Here is a 14,130-nt window from a genome sequence, read left to right on the forward strand (position 1 = left end):
CACAAAGCACTGCACTCTGCACCAAATGAAATCTAGCAGTCAATTTGGCCCTAATGCTGAGCCACATTAACCTAATTCAGCTTAGTTTCCCCAGTAAAAAGTTTCACCAGGAAAAAAGAAAAAAATACTTTTGACAATCGTAAAAAGGCTTTTCATCAAGCCTCTGAACTCTCACACTTCCTCCGCATTTCAGTGCTGCATTATTGATTAAAAGCCTCGAGCTTTAGAGGTTTTTTTTATACATCTCAGAGAGGTAATGAAGAGAGCGGTACAGAGCAGTACAGGTTACCACGGCGAAGCAGCATCTGTTCACCCACTCTATAAATACTCGCCGAAGACAGCCCTCCATGTTCATTCAATTTACCTTCTCAGCAAAGAGGCTGTAATAGAAATGCCTCAGCCTCTAGAATGGATCACAAAGCAGGTGTTCGTTGGCTAATTGTAATGGCAATGTTCTAAAAGAGACCTGTCGCACTTGCCTTGGCAAAAGTTGTCCATCCTCACTTTACAAGAAGGGAGTCATTTCTTTTCAGTTAAACACATCCACACCCAAAAGAAAACCTGATGGAAATGCATGGAACATACAGTATGTGCCCAGCAATTGGAGAGTGTAAGAAATGGTACACATCACTAAACACATCACTAAACTTCTCATTAAATTGTTTAAAAAATGAAAGCATTTTATATGTGTTTAATGTTCCCACATGCTTCCAGGCAAGGTGCACCCTTAGAGAAGAGGGAAGATGTGCCAAATGTGTGATATATGTATTCTTTCTTGATATTTTCCTAATCAATGCATTTCTTTCCAGATCAAATGGCAGGGTGGGATACATTACAAGCAGCTCACATATGACAGGGAAACCGTGGTGTTGGGGTGTGGGGGGGGGAAGAAACATGAAGATGAAGCGATATACACAGAGGTGAAAGAAAGAGGAGCAGGAAAAGGAGAAACAAGGGAAGAGCACGAAGGGAGATCAAAAGAGAACCTGGCAGGAGTGTGAGAAAAAGGAGATACAGGAGGAGGGGGAGAGAGAGCAGGAGAGAGAGAGAGAGAGAGAGAGAGAGAGGGGGGGGGAGGGAGAAAGATAGAGAGAAAAGGAGAGGGAGGGAGAGAGAGAGAGGAGGAAAGAGAGAATGAGATAAACGGAAGGAGGGGGAGAGAGAGCAGGAGAGAGAGAGAGAGAAGGTGAGGGGGAGAGAGCAGGAGAGAGAGAGGGAGAGGGAGAGAGAGCAGGAGAGAGAGAAGGAGAGGGAGACAAGAGGCGATTGCAAAACAGAGAAAAGCATGAGATTAGAAAGTAGACATGGTACATACATAGCATAGCATTAATGTATAGACGGAGTTATGAGACACACAAGCTACAATAATGTATAATAGCGCATTAATGTATAGACACACAGTTATGACACACACAAACTAAGACACAGGTCTTGGTAACTTGGTAGGTCTGCAAAGGGGAAGGCTGGTACACAACTGCCACATTAATAAAGAGCCATCTGCGGGAGAGGTCTGTTCAGGACACGGCCAAAGAACCCCACTCAGATCGGCTCCATGTGCCAGCACTAGCATGCTGGCACTGGTCCAACGCATGCCCAGCCGACGCCTGGAGTCGGTGCCCATATGCTGCCCAGCTTCATCCCCAGGCGGGCACCAGACACTCTCGACGAGGGTTAACGGCCTCTCAGGGCTACTGGGAAGCCCACAGGCAAAGTGAGCCACAGGGGCTATGATCACACACAGCACCGAAGGGAGAGAGGGCGAGAGAGAGAGAGGGAGGGAGAGAGAGAGAGAGAGGGAGGGAGATAGAGAATGAGGGAGAGAGGGAGACAGCAGTAGAGAGAAAGAGAGAGAGAAAGAGAGAGAGGGAGGGAGAGAGAGAACGAGGGAGAGAGGGAGACAGCAGTAGAGAGAGAGAGAGAGAGAGAAAGAGAGAGAGGGAGGGAGAGAGAGAACAAGGGAGAGAGGGAGACAGCAGTAGAGAGAGAGAGAAAGGGAGAGAGGGAGTCAGCTGTACAGAGAGAGAGAGAGAGAGGGAGAGAGAGAGAGAGAGAGAGGGAGAGAGAGGGAGACAGCAGTAGAGAGAGGGAGCGAGAGAGAGTCCCCATCTACACGCTGAAATGCAGCTTGGCTTTGCAGTTTATAATTTATGTTAGTGAAGCCTGAGTGACTTGTTATCAGGAGCAATCTGGTCCAGGCAAAGGCCAAAAGCATAGAAAAACACTATTATGGGTCTGATATAGGTAGTACAAACCACTACTAACAAACAATTAGGTATGTATGTAGACTCAATTTTTCACTAAGGTCAGAGTTACACATGTAAAGTGTAGTAGAAAGACCTGCCTCAAAAAATAACAGAATTTTTTGCTTCACCAAGTTCATTTGGAAGTATGGGAGTTCAGGCTTTTTTACTAATAATTACTACAATTACTGATAATAAGTACATTACTAACAATGATAACTTGTAATCTTAGAAATTGTATGTATTCGGTGTGTGCAACACATTCTGTTCAAGCAACTTCACCTGGCATTCAAATGCAATGCACTTGCAGTACTACTAGGCTTACAATTTCAGTTTCATAGTGTCACTGGCTCTCAGACTCCTATTCTCATTATATTCACATTTCAGGTAACCTGATTGCATCATGCAGAAGGTATGCTCCGCAACAGACACATGGACAACCACTCTCTGACAATTACAGTAGCCTACAATTACATGCAATTTCAAAGACGGCCATGGCGGTAATTATTGTATCTAACAAACACAATTTGAAGTAAGAAATATGTATTCATAAACGTTGAAAAATTAGCAAAACAACTACAAAACGTTTACATTTCCTGATGAATAAAGAAAGAATGGTCCATGGCACGGTATTTACATGTTAAACTGGAGTCAATGCCAAATGACAGTATAGCCCTATAAAGATGTAGAGTTTGGCAGAGAGTCAATAGTTTCCGGCTAGCTATGATACACTGCTAGCAACGGTGTTACAATTTAGTGTTGCTGATGTGTTAGCTAGTGATGTAGAGTACTGTTACATACAGTTCAATACTAAAGCCTTTGCCCATGATTGCATTCCCAGTCGAATGTCTGTCAAATATTGGCTTGTTTGTCATATTCTATAGAGTGCTGTTTAATTAATGGACTGATATTTAGGCCTTTATTTGCTATCTAAATCCAATTTGCATCACAGGATGATAATCAGCTGCAGCTAACTCAGCTACAGCACAAACTGATTGGTGTAGTTGTTCTGTACCAATTCCTCTGATGATAATGTCAAAGATGATTTTTATGATATTAAAAATTGATGATAGCATACAAATTGTGATGTGGATTATACTGATGTCTCACTTTCTGCCCAAAATAGCCCTCTAACCCCCTGACAACCTGGCTCTGATCGTTTATCTTATTTCTGCTGACTGGTGCTTACATGGCGCAGGGGGGTGGGTCGTCTCCCTGGGGTTCGCAGGGCTCCGTCTCCTCCAGCGAGGGGCATTCTGCTCCCCCGGTTACCGGGAACTGCTGCACCTGCCTGGAGCGCGAGCGGCTACCCTTGGGCGTCGCGGGGTCTGCGCACGCCTTGGAGCAGGCGCCCCACTCCGCCCACTCGCTCACCGTGCAGTCCTTCTGCATCAGGCAGGTCTGGAAGGTGGGAGGCAGGGACCAGTGAGGACACGAGCTGCAAAAGAAAAGAAAAAAAGTGCACAACAGTAAGAAATGACTAACGTGAATATGGTGACACATCGATAGAGGAAGTTTTTAGTATAATTACATACAGGAGAGGTCATGCTGCTAAGTGATCACAGTCATCGACACTTATGAGCAACAATACAGTTCCTTCTTTGTGACCTTTAGAGCCACAACAACCACTTTAGATACAGGAACATTAAATCTACCGTCAACATTAATAAGCAGTCGTACAGTCACTATGGTAACTAGTGATATATATAACATCACAAGCTTGATTTTCCATGTCCCCTTTGAATCGTGGGCTGGGAGTTCATCATTCCAACCTGGCAGAGTCTTTCTTTTACAATTGAGTGGTGATACGTGTTTTTTTTGTTTTGCAGCTCTTACCACTGCGGTATTATTGTTACAAGCTGAGAACTATTGTGGTGATGATGATCACTCCGATTCTAAATAGCAATTATCTGTTTTTGTTATTCACGTGAATTGCTGCTGAAGTTTGCGTTTGGATAGCCTATAGTAAGTGTAATAATAATAATAAAGTACTTTATCTATATATCTATCTGTCTATCAGTGATCTTGGTCACATGGAGAACATCCACTGCCTCACACTTTGAAAGATAGAGACCACAGGGGGACCTACACCCTCACAGAAATCAGAAACCATGTGATAATATCCTGCTCTTGATATTTCCTCTTCCAACATCACTTCCTGTGAAGCATCCTTCAGTTTATTACAAGAAGCAATATAACAATTCGAGCAGAGAACAGCCAGGGTTCCTTTTAAGTGCTTTAAGTGCATGCTTGAAATGGGCAGTAATTCTGTACTGGCAAAGGTGTGAAAATCGTTGCTTTTTTTGCGCTTCTATCTTAAGTCGCTTGGCTGTGTTGAGGTAGCTGACATGCTATTAGACTTAATTACACCCTGCCTGCCTCTCTCCTCTGCTTCATTTAGAAAGCTCTCATTTAAGCGCTACTCCTGCACATACCCGAGGCACAGGCAACTCTTCTTCCTAAGCAGCCAACTTCAAAGCAGTTATGACTTTTATCTCACTCTTCCCTCTGCAGATTAACCCCCCCCTCCACACACACACACACACACAAATAAAAAACGACATAAATAAGGCAAAAAAGAGAATACTTTGGTGCTACAGTGCGCTATTGTTGTGCTGGTGAACTTGTTTTGCATGAAACTAATTCCCATTGCACGACTTGACAGGCATGAAGGATTGCTGGAGTGGAGTGCAGGTTTAAAGAGGATTCTCTTCTCTCACTGGGGGTAAGACATGTAAATAGAAACCTTAATGTTGCTATTTACCAAACACTCCCAGAGACTTATCTTCAATGTGCTGGATGTTTGTTATGGCTTGTGTTATTTTTCAATATTTGTCAAGTCATATTTGGTCTAGATTTTGTTGGGCTTATTTTGCTTGTATTGTTTCTCACAGTCCCTCAAGAAGCCAGTGAAGTTCTCCATATATATATTTATTTATACATTTTATTTTCATTTTTGTGACAGAATGAGGACAAATTCTATTATTTGTATTGAAATAACATGTTTCTGGTACTCTGTAGAAAATCAGGTACCCCGTAAAAATGGGTATGATATATAAGCCTTAAAAAAAGAAAAGAAAAATGAAATAGTGTGGGGGCAGGGGTGAACCATGAAATATGTTTTTGTCAGTATGTCCTTTTGAAAGTAGACATAGTAGTAAGCATCATTACTGCAAATAAATCTAGAAGATCTGAAACCTGAGTTTTTCTATTAGAATGAATTCTTTATTTTTTCCTTCAGGCTTGCTATGTTCTAGTCTTCTCCCTCAGACAGTGGAGGAGATAAAGCCAACGATTCACTCAAGATTGCTGTGTAAGATATTGCTTCAAAATTAATGGCGATCACACACTGAGATTAAACCGGAGAGCCTTGAGAAGTGTGGCAAAGGGCATCAAACAAAATAGATTATGAACAGAGCGTGCTGTTCTGAAGACTATTACCAAAAGTCGCCACGTTATCGCTTCAGAGAAAAGTTTGTTCTCCTTTTTTTTTTTAATTGAAAAAAAAAAAAAAACCCAGCTATGAATATTTCAGAGGCAAAAGTAAACATGTCAGAGATTAATATTTATGCTCCTGGGGGCATGAGTCTGTTTTCACACTTCTTTTGTACCCCAGCCACTGCTGTGAAGCTGGCACCAGCTAGGAATTAATGAATAGTTTTAGTACATAATTGATAACATCTGAACCTACTGCTATGCAATGCAACACAAATGAACCTCATTTTACATCATGAGATTTGACCCCTGACTGGCATGCACCACACAGGCAAGTGTGGTATTGATTAGCACAGTGTTTATCAGCTGTAACAGCTGATTAATGAAGGGGAGCAGGAGTATCGAGTGTTTAAATGATACTTTAACAATAAATACACCTACAGTGCAACCAAAAGGAATGAAAAAGAAAGAACATTTAACTATTAATTTCTCCTGTTGTCATGAGACATTGCTATAAAATGTTAGCAATTTTAACACTTTGTTTGAAGGGTTATTACAAGCTCAATTATAGAGTCTTCTTTTGTATGTTGGGAGATTTAGTCTGGCGTGTGTTCATATGTGTTATAGTGTGTCTCCGTGTTCCAGGCTCAATACAAGCCCACCATCACATCAGACGATTTTCATTCCCAAATGGTCTAAATATAATTAATTTTCTTTTCATTTCAATCATTTACTTTTGCCCAGAGCTAATTGCACTACTGACATGACAGTATTTTTGGCAGTATGTGAGCTCCTTTGCTAAATCAAAAGTAGGACCTTGTTGTTAGCACTTTGCCTCAGCTAAGCTACAGAAACCCAATTCACCTCTTGAAATCCTCAGCCTCAGAACTTTCCATGGGATTTGTCACCAACGTTTGTTTTTTTCTTCATTGTATATCCCAGTGTCGTGTGCTTTGCGTAGACTCAATTGACTGGCTCATTCTGCTAAATGTCCTATGATATGATATGCATTTTCAGGTAAAGCAATCCGTCAAATGACAAGCATCAATACATAATAGTTTAGCCATAACTATTGCTTTGAAATGCCAATTCAGTGCCATTTACTTCACACATCATCTTTATATCGCTTGGTGAATACTGGCCTAAGCTGCCACAAATCCTCGGGTGCTTTTTGAAATACCCTCCGTTATTATGTACTTATGTATGTGCTCCTGAAATTGCAATTACTTCACAACGTTTTTTTTCTTCTTTTCCATAATGGCAGCCGCAGCTAGAGTTTCATCCTTAATCACCGCAATGGTGTGCTGAACACAGCCCAATGTGACCAACAAGGGCAAGGTGACCCATGACTCTTGGCTGTCTTTGCAAGCATTCCACAGTGACACACAGGGGAATGCGAGGGGATTAAGGGAAAGCGGTTTCGAAGAAAGGTGGAAAAACAGATGGGTGGGTCGTCGAGGAAGATGAATTTTTCAGCTACATACTAAGACCTAACCACTAACGGTGAGTGTAACAACAAGAATAACAAAGAGACTCCTGCATACCTGCATATTTACATATGTAAAATGGTAAGGTAGCATGTGTATGTGTGGACACAGAGACAACTCAACATATGGTATGAGCAGTATGGAGTAGGTGCATCACTCAGCATAGTCTAGCTCTGCCCTGCCAAATATACCTGCAATTGCAGTGGAACTTCCTCCTCTACCCATCAAGCTGATCCATCATTGTGAATTTGGTCTATACTCTCAAGCCATCCCCACTGATCGATCTGAGGATCTGTGGAATGGCAGCACCCAGCTCTAAAGGTTTTTGTGTATGCCACCTAACGATACCAAGATGGTCAATACCCATGTATATCTTACAGACTGCTACATATGATCAGGAGACCTGCTTGCTAAATGGGAATCTTAGCACACACACACACACACACACACACACACACACACACACACACACACACACACACATACACACAGAGAGACTGTGAGAGGGTTTTAATGCACTCCCCCTCACAGCTTAAGGCTGGAGATAGCCCTCAATTTGTGTGAACAGCCCACACAAGCACACGAGTCACGCGTGAACAAGGCAAGAGCATGGGCTAGAATCAGATCGTTATATACGCATATACGAGTTATATATATATAACCCGCTGATCAATTAGAATGAGATCGTTATATACGCATATACGAGTTATATAAATAACCCGCTGATCAATTAGAATGAGATTGTTATATACGCAAATACAAGTTATATATACTGTATAACCCGCTGATCAATTAGAATGAGATTGTTATATACGTATATACGAGTTTAATATATAACCCGCTGATCAATTAGAATGAGATCGTTATATACGCATATACGAGTTAAATATATAACCTGCTGATCAATTAGAATAAGCCCTTGAGATACTTTTGGAGAATGTTATTTTGTAGATACAGTGAAATCTAATTAAGTAAAAGACATGCAACTCTGCTACAGAAATGTGTCCTTCTATCATACTACACAGCACAGTAAACAACAGCACTGCTTCTCATGTGGTCTGTCCTCCATCTTTACACTTTGTCAATACAGACATCTCTTGTTTACTTTCTTCTGTGCAATTACTGTTTGTGCAATTCCTCATCTCGTTCTTTTGAAAACACTAACATAAACATTCCTTTTGTTTACTTTGTGGATTTTAGAGCAGGCGAGAGACTCCGCAGCAGCAGCAGCTCACTGTAAACCCCTGTGTGGCTGGGCTTTGCACACTTTTCACTGGTTAAGATCAAGCCTGTGCTGTGCTGGGAAATCTGGCGCAGGTTAATATAGACTTGTCATCTCTACAGCGAAAGGTAGACATCAAAAACGGGGGAGTGCTTCATCGCCGTGACAGCTCAGCAGAGACACAGACACACAAAATAACCATCTTTTCGGTCCTATCAGCTTGTGACAAGGAGAATGCATTGTGAGTGCCTTTGAAGAATGACTTTAAAAACATGATTAGCCGCGGTAACTGCACGTATTTTTAGGCGGCTGTTGAAAGCACAATAAGTGAAGGTACAATAAAGCTATAAAGGATCACAGCTATCGCATTGATCATTCCTCTTCCTGGAGATCTTCCTTCCTGCAGCATGTTGTTGCAGTCAGATCATAATACTCCTCGCTCAAGTAATGTGCTTATTTTCATGCTGCAAAAGAGACTATTTGTCTCCTCTAAATCAGTTGAGATATTGTGGGTTATCTGGATATTAGAGCCAAGTGGATTCATTTGCAACTGCTGTTTGATGTCAAAGACTGAACCATGTTGTGCAATGTACAGCTATATATTATAATTTACCCTTGTCTTTAGTTTGGCAATATCATGGCGCTGTGATATTGAAAACATTTAATCAGATCCCCAGCAAATGCTACTCACCTGAGGCCGACAGCGCTTCCATTCCTGTGTACGCAGATCACCTGGCGCGCCTGGTAGCCCACCTGGATGTCCCACAGGTCACTCTCCTGCCGGTTCATGCGGTTGCGGTTCCGTTTGCTCTTGATGAGTTCACGGGTCTCTGGGTCCTTGACGGCCCCCGCCCCACCTCCCTTCCTCTCTTTCCTGTCTCCCTTCCTGCGTCGGGCCTGTCTGGTGGGTCGTGAGGCGGGCAGGGAGCAATTGCTCCATCGGCCCATCCTGAGGCTAAAGACACTGTCCCGGCCTTCGCACGGGCCTGGCTTGCACGTCTGAAAGTCGGTGAGGTTGGGGCAGCCCGTGCCACCGAACATGGGGGGCACCAGGACCCTGCGGACGCGGTTCTGGAGCCCCGTGCCACAGGTCTTGGAGCACGAGGTCCATGGCATGAACTCCGAAACCACACAGTCGCGCGGACAGGGGATGATGCACGCCTGCTCGAGCCGCGGCTTGGGCTCGAAGTATTCGCATATGGCGTTGTCGGCGGAAACCGACCCGGCCTTGAGGACGCAGCTCACCTCCCGCGTCTGGATGCCCTCCTCGCCCTCCAGGCACACGGCCGGCCGGGCGGCACCAGTCCGGAGCGACACGGGCACGCACTGGTTCCACACGCCCAGCTTCCAGTCGTACAGGTCCTTGTGCCAGTCGCACACACGGAAGCAGTTCTGCTGGTTGGGCGGCCTCTCCAACTGGAGGCAGTTGGTGTGAAGCGTGGTCCAGCCGTCCACGTGAGCACACCACACGGCCCGGCTCTGGCTCCCTCCCGGGCCGCACTCGCTGCCCATGCATCTGCCCCAGGGCCCTGCAGACACGCGCACAGAGGACCAGTCAGTCAAACATGTGAATAATAATAATAATAATAATTCATTTTATTTGTTGAGCACTCTTCATTCAAGCTAAATCTCAGTGTGCTAAAAAACAGCTCTCAGCAAAAGCACAGTTTAAGAAAATTATAAGTTTTTTTGAAAGTAGGAAATGCCTTTCTGAATAAAAAGGTTTTTAGGCCAGTTTTAAAACAGTCTAGTGTCTGTGTTGCCCTTAAGTGAATGAATGTATGAATAAAACATTTTATTATATACTATACAATGCCATTCTATTGATGCCATTTATTCATTTAATGTAGAATTCAGCAGTCAAATAGATTAACATGAACAAAAAGATAGATAGAATACCTTACTGATACCCAAAGATAAATGGTTGAATGAAGACATACTGTAACATTTTGTCACATCTAAAAATGATAATGTTTCAGATGAACTGAATACTGAGGGAAGGGAGAATGTTATCTCGTAATAAACCTTTCCAGTGCAGCGCAACTTCCAAGAGAATTTTCCATGGAATATGGATGTGGAATTATTCTGCAAGTTTATGAGCTATATTGCTAGTAAATTCTGCATAAGTCAGAATTGCATCCAGGGTAAAACTCTGGTTTCCAACTAAATGTCATGTATTCTCTTCATTCTCAGAGATAAATGATAACCGATTGTTGAATGCCTCCTGGAATGTATTAATGTGTGTTCAATATTTCTGCAGGACTAAGCCACCAAACAGTAGGAGGCTTTCCCCTCCCTTCCATGTGAAATGCACCCACAAAGTAAGAGCCAAGCCGGTATGCCAACATCTTTGGAGGTTCCATGTTATGGTAAAACAGAGGTACCATGTTGCATCATCCACATTGCAGCTAAATATCAGAGTAGTCCCACAGACATTTTTCAAGCTAAATGCACAGCCAGAGACCACTTAGAGCAGATTAAATAGATTAAAAGGAAGGCATGACTCAGTTAAAAGAAAATATTAGGCCTTTCTGCAGCGTATTTATGATCTTCCAAAATATGGAGTGAATTGTACTCGAGGATGAGTAAATATTTTACTCTAGTCTGCAGTATACAGTTCATCAATCAGCACAAAACAGCTAAGATTAAACTGAACGAGCAAATCATGATGCCTGATATCTTTCAAAAGAAAAAACATTGAGGGCAATTTCCTGAAGAATATTACTCACAGTTGTACCCACAATTCCTTGGGGAATGGGGGGGGGGGGGGGGGGGGTATAGGACTCCATTACAATGACACAGAAGTGTATCACAGGCTGATTATGGGCAGTGGTTTACAGATCATTATGAAAAAAAGCCAACCAAAGCGATAAAAATGTCAAGTGATGAACCGGCCGGCAGTGCTATCTCGCATCTGCAGACGGCAGAGATGGATCGATACAGATCCATGATGTCACAGCACTCAGCCTGTGGTCTGGCCCTGGACACATCACATCGCATTCTCCCAGCCGAAGCTTTACGGCTGTAAAATTATGACGGCACTCCATCACATTTGTCACCTAGGCCCTGCTGTCCTGCTTCCGTCTCCTGCAGTCAGCATTTCAGTCCGTGATGAATTGTGCTATCTTTTAACGACGCCCCGTAATATAGCTGGTGCTGTTAAAGGGCCTTAAACAGCCTATCAGAAAACGTCTCGTTAAATAAGCTTTGGGGAAGATGGACATCTCCGGTGCTCAGAGGGCCCTGGTTCTGCTTCCCAAGGCCCGCCGGTTTCCGCGCTGTCACGGTTATTCACAGGCTAGTGCTAATCAGTGACAGCGGGAAAGCCGGACAGATATGGAGCAGAGAGAAAGTCATGAATGATAATTGGATGACATTGCCCCCACCCCTCCCCAACAACCCCCCTCTCACTACCCAGCCCTTTGCCGGATGACCCCCTACTTGCACTCCTGATCGATTTCATTGGAGCGTAGCCGCAGGCTGTGTGGCAGCAGGCTAACACAAAACGGGTGTGTGGGCAGCGGGGCTTCCCTTTGGGTTACAGAACTTCATTATGTGAAAGGAAGACTCTCCACTTCCCTTCAGCTCCGTGTCGCAGCACCGCAAGGCCCCCACACAGGCTCCTGATTAGCCCGAGAGGTCGCCTTGTGTGTGTGTCACAGCACCCCAAACCATCCCTAACCCCCATCCCTGTTCGGAAATGCAAATCCCCACCCGTGGCCATCAGCGGCACGGACCAATGTCTGCAGAGTCTCTTTCTGCGTGTCTAACAGCACTGCGCCCATGGCTGACGAGCTTCCTCAGGCACCCACACAACACTGAGAACATCAAAGGAGAGCTGAGACCAAGAGCTTTGACTATACACCACCACCCCCCCCCCCCCCCCCTTCCATTTGTGGCTCTCAGATCCAAAGGCTGTCAAGACCATCTGTTTTTCTGTTTTCTTGTTCCTGTCTTTCCCAAACCAATAAATAAGACTGTGGATGTAATGGGTCTCAGAGAAAAAAGGCCCACGCTTTCCCTGACAGAGAGAGGGAGAGAGAGAGAGAGAGGGAGAAAGAGAGAGGCATGGAGGGAAATAACCATGGCTTTCCTGGGGCTAATCTTCTCTGCGAGTTGTCCGCATACACCGTCCTCAGAAAAATCGTTTCAGCGACAAACAATGGGATTTCTCTTTAAAGTATCTCTCAGTGTGTGAATGTCTGGATACTTGCCAGTGATTATTGTGCAAATGGAAACCGGCGGTGAGGGGGAAAATGAGGGTGCGGGTGGGTCGGGGGAATGGTGAAAGGATGCTATGGCTTGATGCAAATGCAAGAGCCCCTGTCATAATATGCAATGGAACAGAAAAATGAAACTCCACAAAACAGTCCAGCCATAAGCCATTACCCGGGCTTGGATCTGAGCAGCATAATTTGTTTACTTTGGCACATCATCAATTTGCCATTAGCCAAGCCAACTAGCTCCAATAAAAAAAAAGAACATTAAAAGAAAAACCTCAGCGCTCGGGAATGAAGGCCTCTGGAGTATAAAGCACAGGTGGCATGTTTGGAGATAGAGAGCATTTCTCTCAGCGTGTTTCCTACAGGGCTGTGGTATACACACAAAACCACAGCCAACCCACCCTTCTGCAATAACAAGTCCACCGAAGGCTGGTAATGGCCCTAGTTAGCGCAATCTCTCAGGGTCCCACTGGCTCGACTGATGTGGTTGGGCGGGCAGTGGACACGAGCAGCCGTGACAATACTGGGCAGCAGATCCCTGTGCAGTCAGATGTGTGACAAGCGACAAGCCTGCTGAGTGATCTCTTGCCTCCCTCAGGCCTCATTAAATGAACAAGTGTCTGTCCGTCTGTCCCCCCCCCCCAAGCCCTGCACACCGCACCCCCGGGCTCCTTACACTCCCGCAGACATGAGGGGTCACACTTCGTGCGGGTCATACCAGGAGTGTCCGCTTCGGCGTTAGCCACGTATTGATCAAGGTTCGAACATGAGTGCTATGCCCTCTACCCCCACCCCACCCTACCTCCCGTGCACTCAGGAGCTGCAGGAGCTGGCAGCTGCCAAGGTTAAAGGTAATCCCGACTGAAAAGCACCATGTTTTCTCGCCGTCTGACAGGTGCTTGAGGTGGGAGTAGATGGAGGAACCGCAGGCAGACAGAAAGAGGGGGAGAGAGGAAGAGCGGAGGGAGAGGAGAGGGAGGGAGAGAGAGGAAAAGAGGAGAGAGAGAGAGGAGAGGGAGGGAGAGGAGAGGGAGGGAAAGAGAGGAAGAGAGGAGGGAGGGAGAGGACAGGGAGGGAGAGGAGAGGGAGGGAGAGAGAGGAAGAGAGGAGGGAGAGGAGAGGAGAGGGAGAGAGAGGAAGAAAGGAGGGAGAGGAGAGGGAGGGGGGAGAGGAGAGGGAGTGAAAGAGAGGAAGAGAGGAGGGAGAGGAGAGGAGAGGGAGAGAGAGGAAGAGAGGAGGGAGGGAGGGAGAGGAGAGGGAGGAAGAGAGAGGAAGAGAGGAGAGAGAGGAAGAGAGGAGAGAGAGGAGAGGGAGGGAGAGAGGAGAGAGAGGAAGAGAGGAGGGAGAGGAGAGGGAGCTGTCAGCTTCAGGGCTTCTAGAAAGGAAATGGGTGCTCTTTTTTTGATGCTGTTCCTACCGTCGGTGTCGGTACTCTCTGTCTCTCACTCGTGCTCTACTTCACAGAGGATAACCGCCCGGCCTGCCAGCCAGGGGGATTAGTCACGGAAATTAAAAAATGTGCA

The 14,130-nt window shown here is 45.1% G+C and overlaps 1 protein-coding gene across 1 annotated transcript in view; it reads right to left on the reverse strand.

Annotated features, from left to right (window-relative positions):
• thsd7ab (thrombospondin, type I, domain containing 7Ab) overlaps positions 1–14,130 on the reverse strand; it is a gene marked incomplete at both ends in the record, with an annotated part of 102,298 nt that overhangs the window by 56,266 nt on the left and 31,902 nt on the right. The window contains 2 exons of the mRNA XM_080858426.1: positions 3,430–3,678; positions 9,076–9,913. Of these exons, the coding sequence (XP_080714552.1) occupies positions 3,430–3,678; positions 9,076–9,913 (1,087 nt within the window). The remainder of the gene's footprint in view (positions 1–3,429; positions 3,679–9,075; positions 9,914–14,130) is intronic.

This window comes from Sprattus sprattus (assembly GCF_963457725.1).
Source record: "Sprattus sprattus genome assembly, chromosome: 19".
NCBI lineage: Eukaryota > Metazoa > Chordata > Actinopteri > Clupeiformes > Clupeidae > Sprattus > Sprattus sprattus.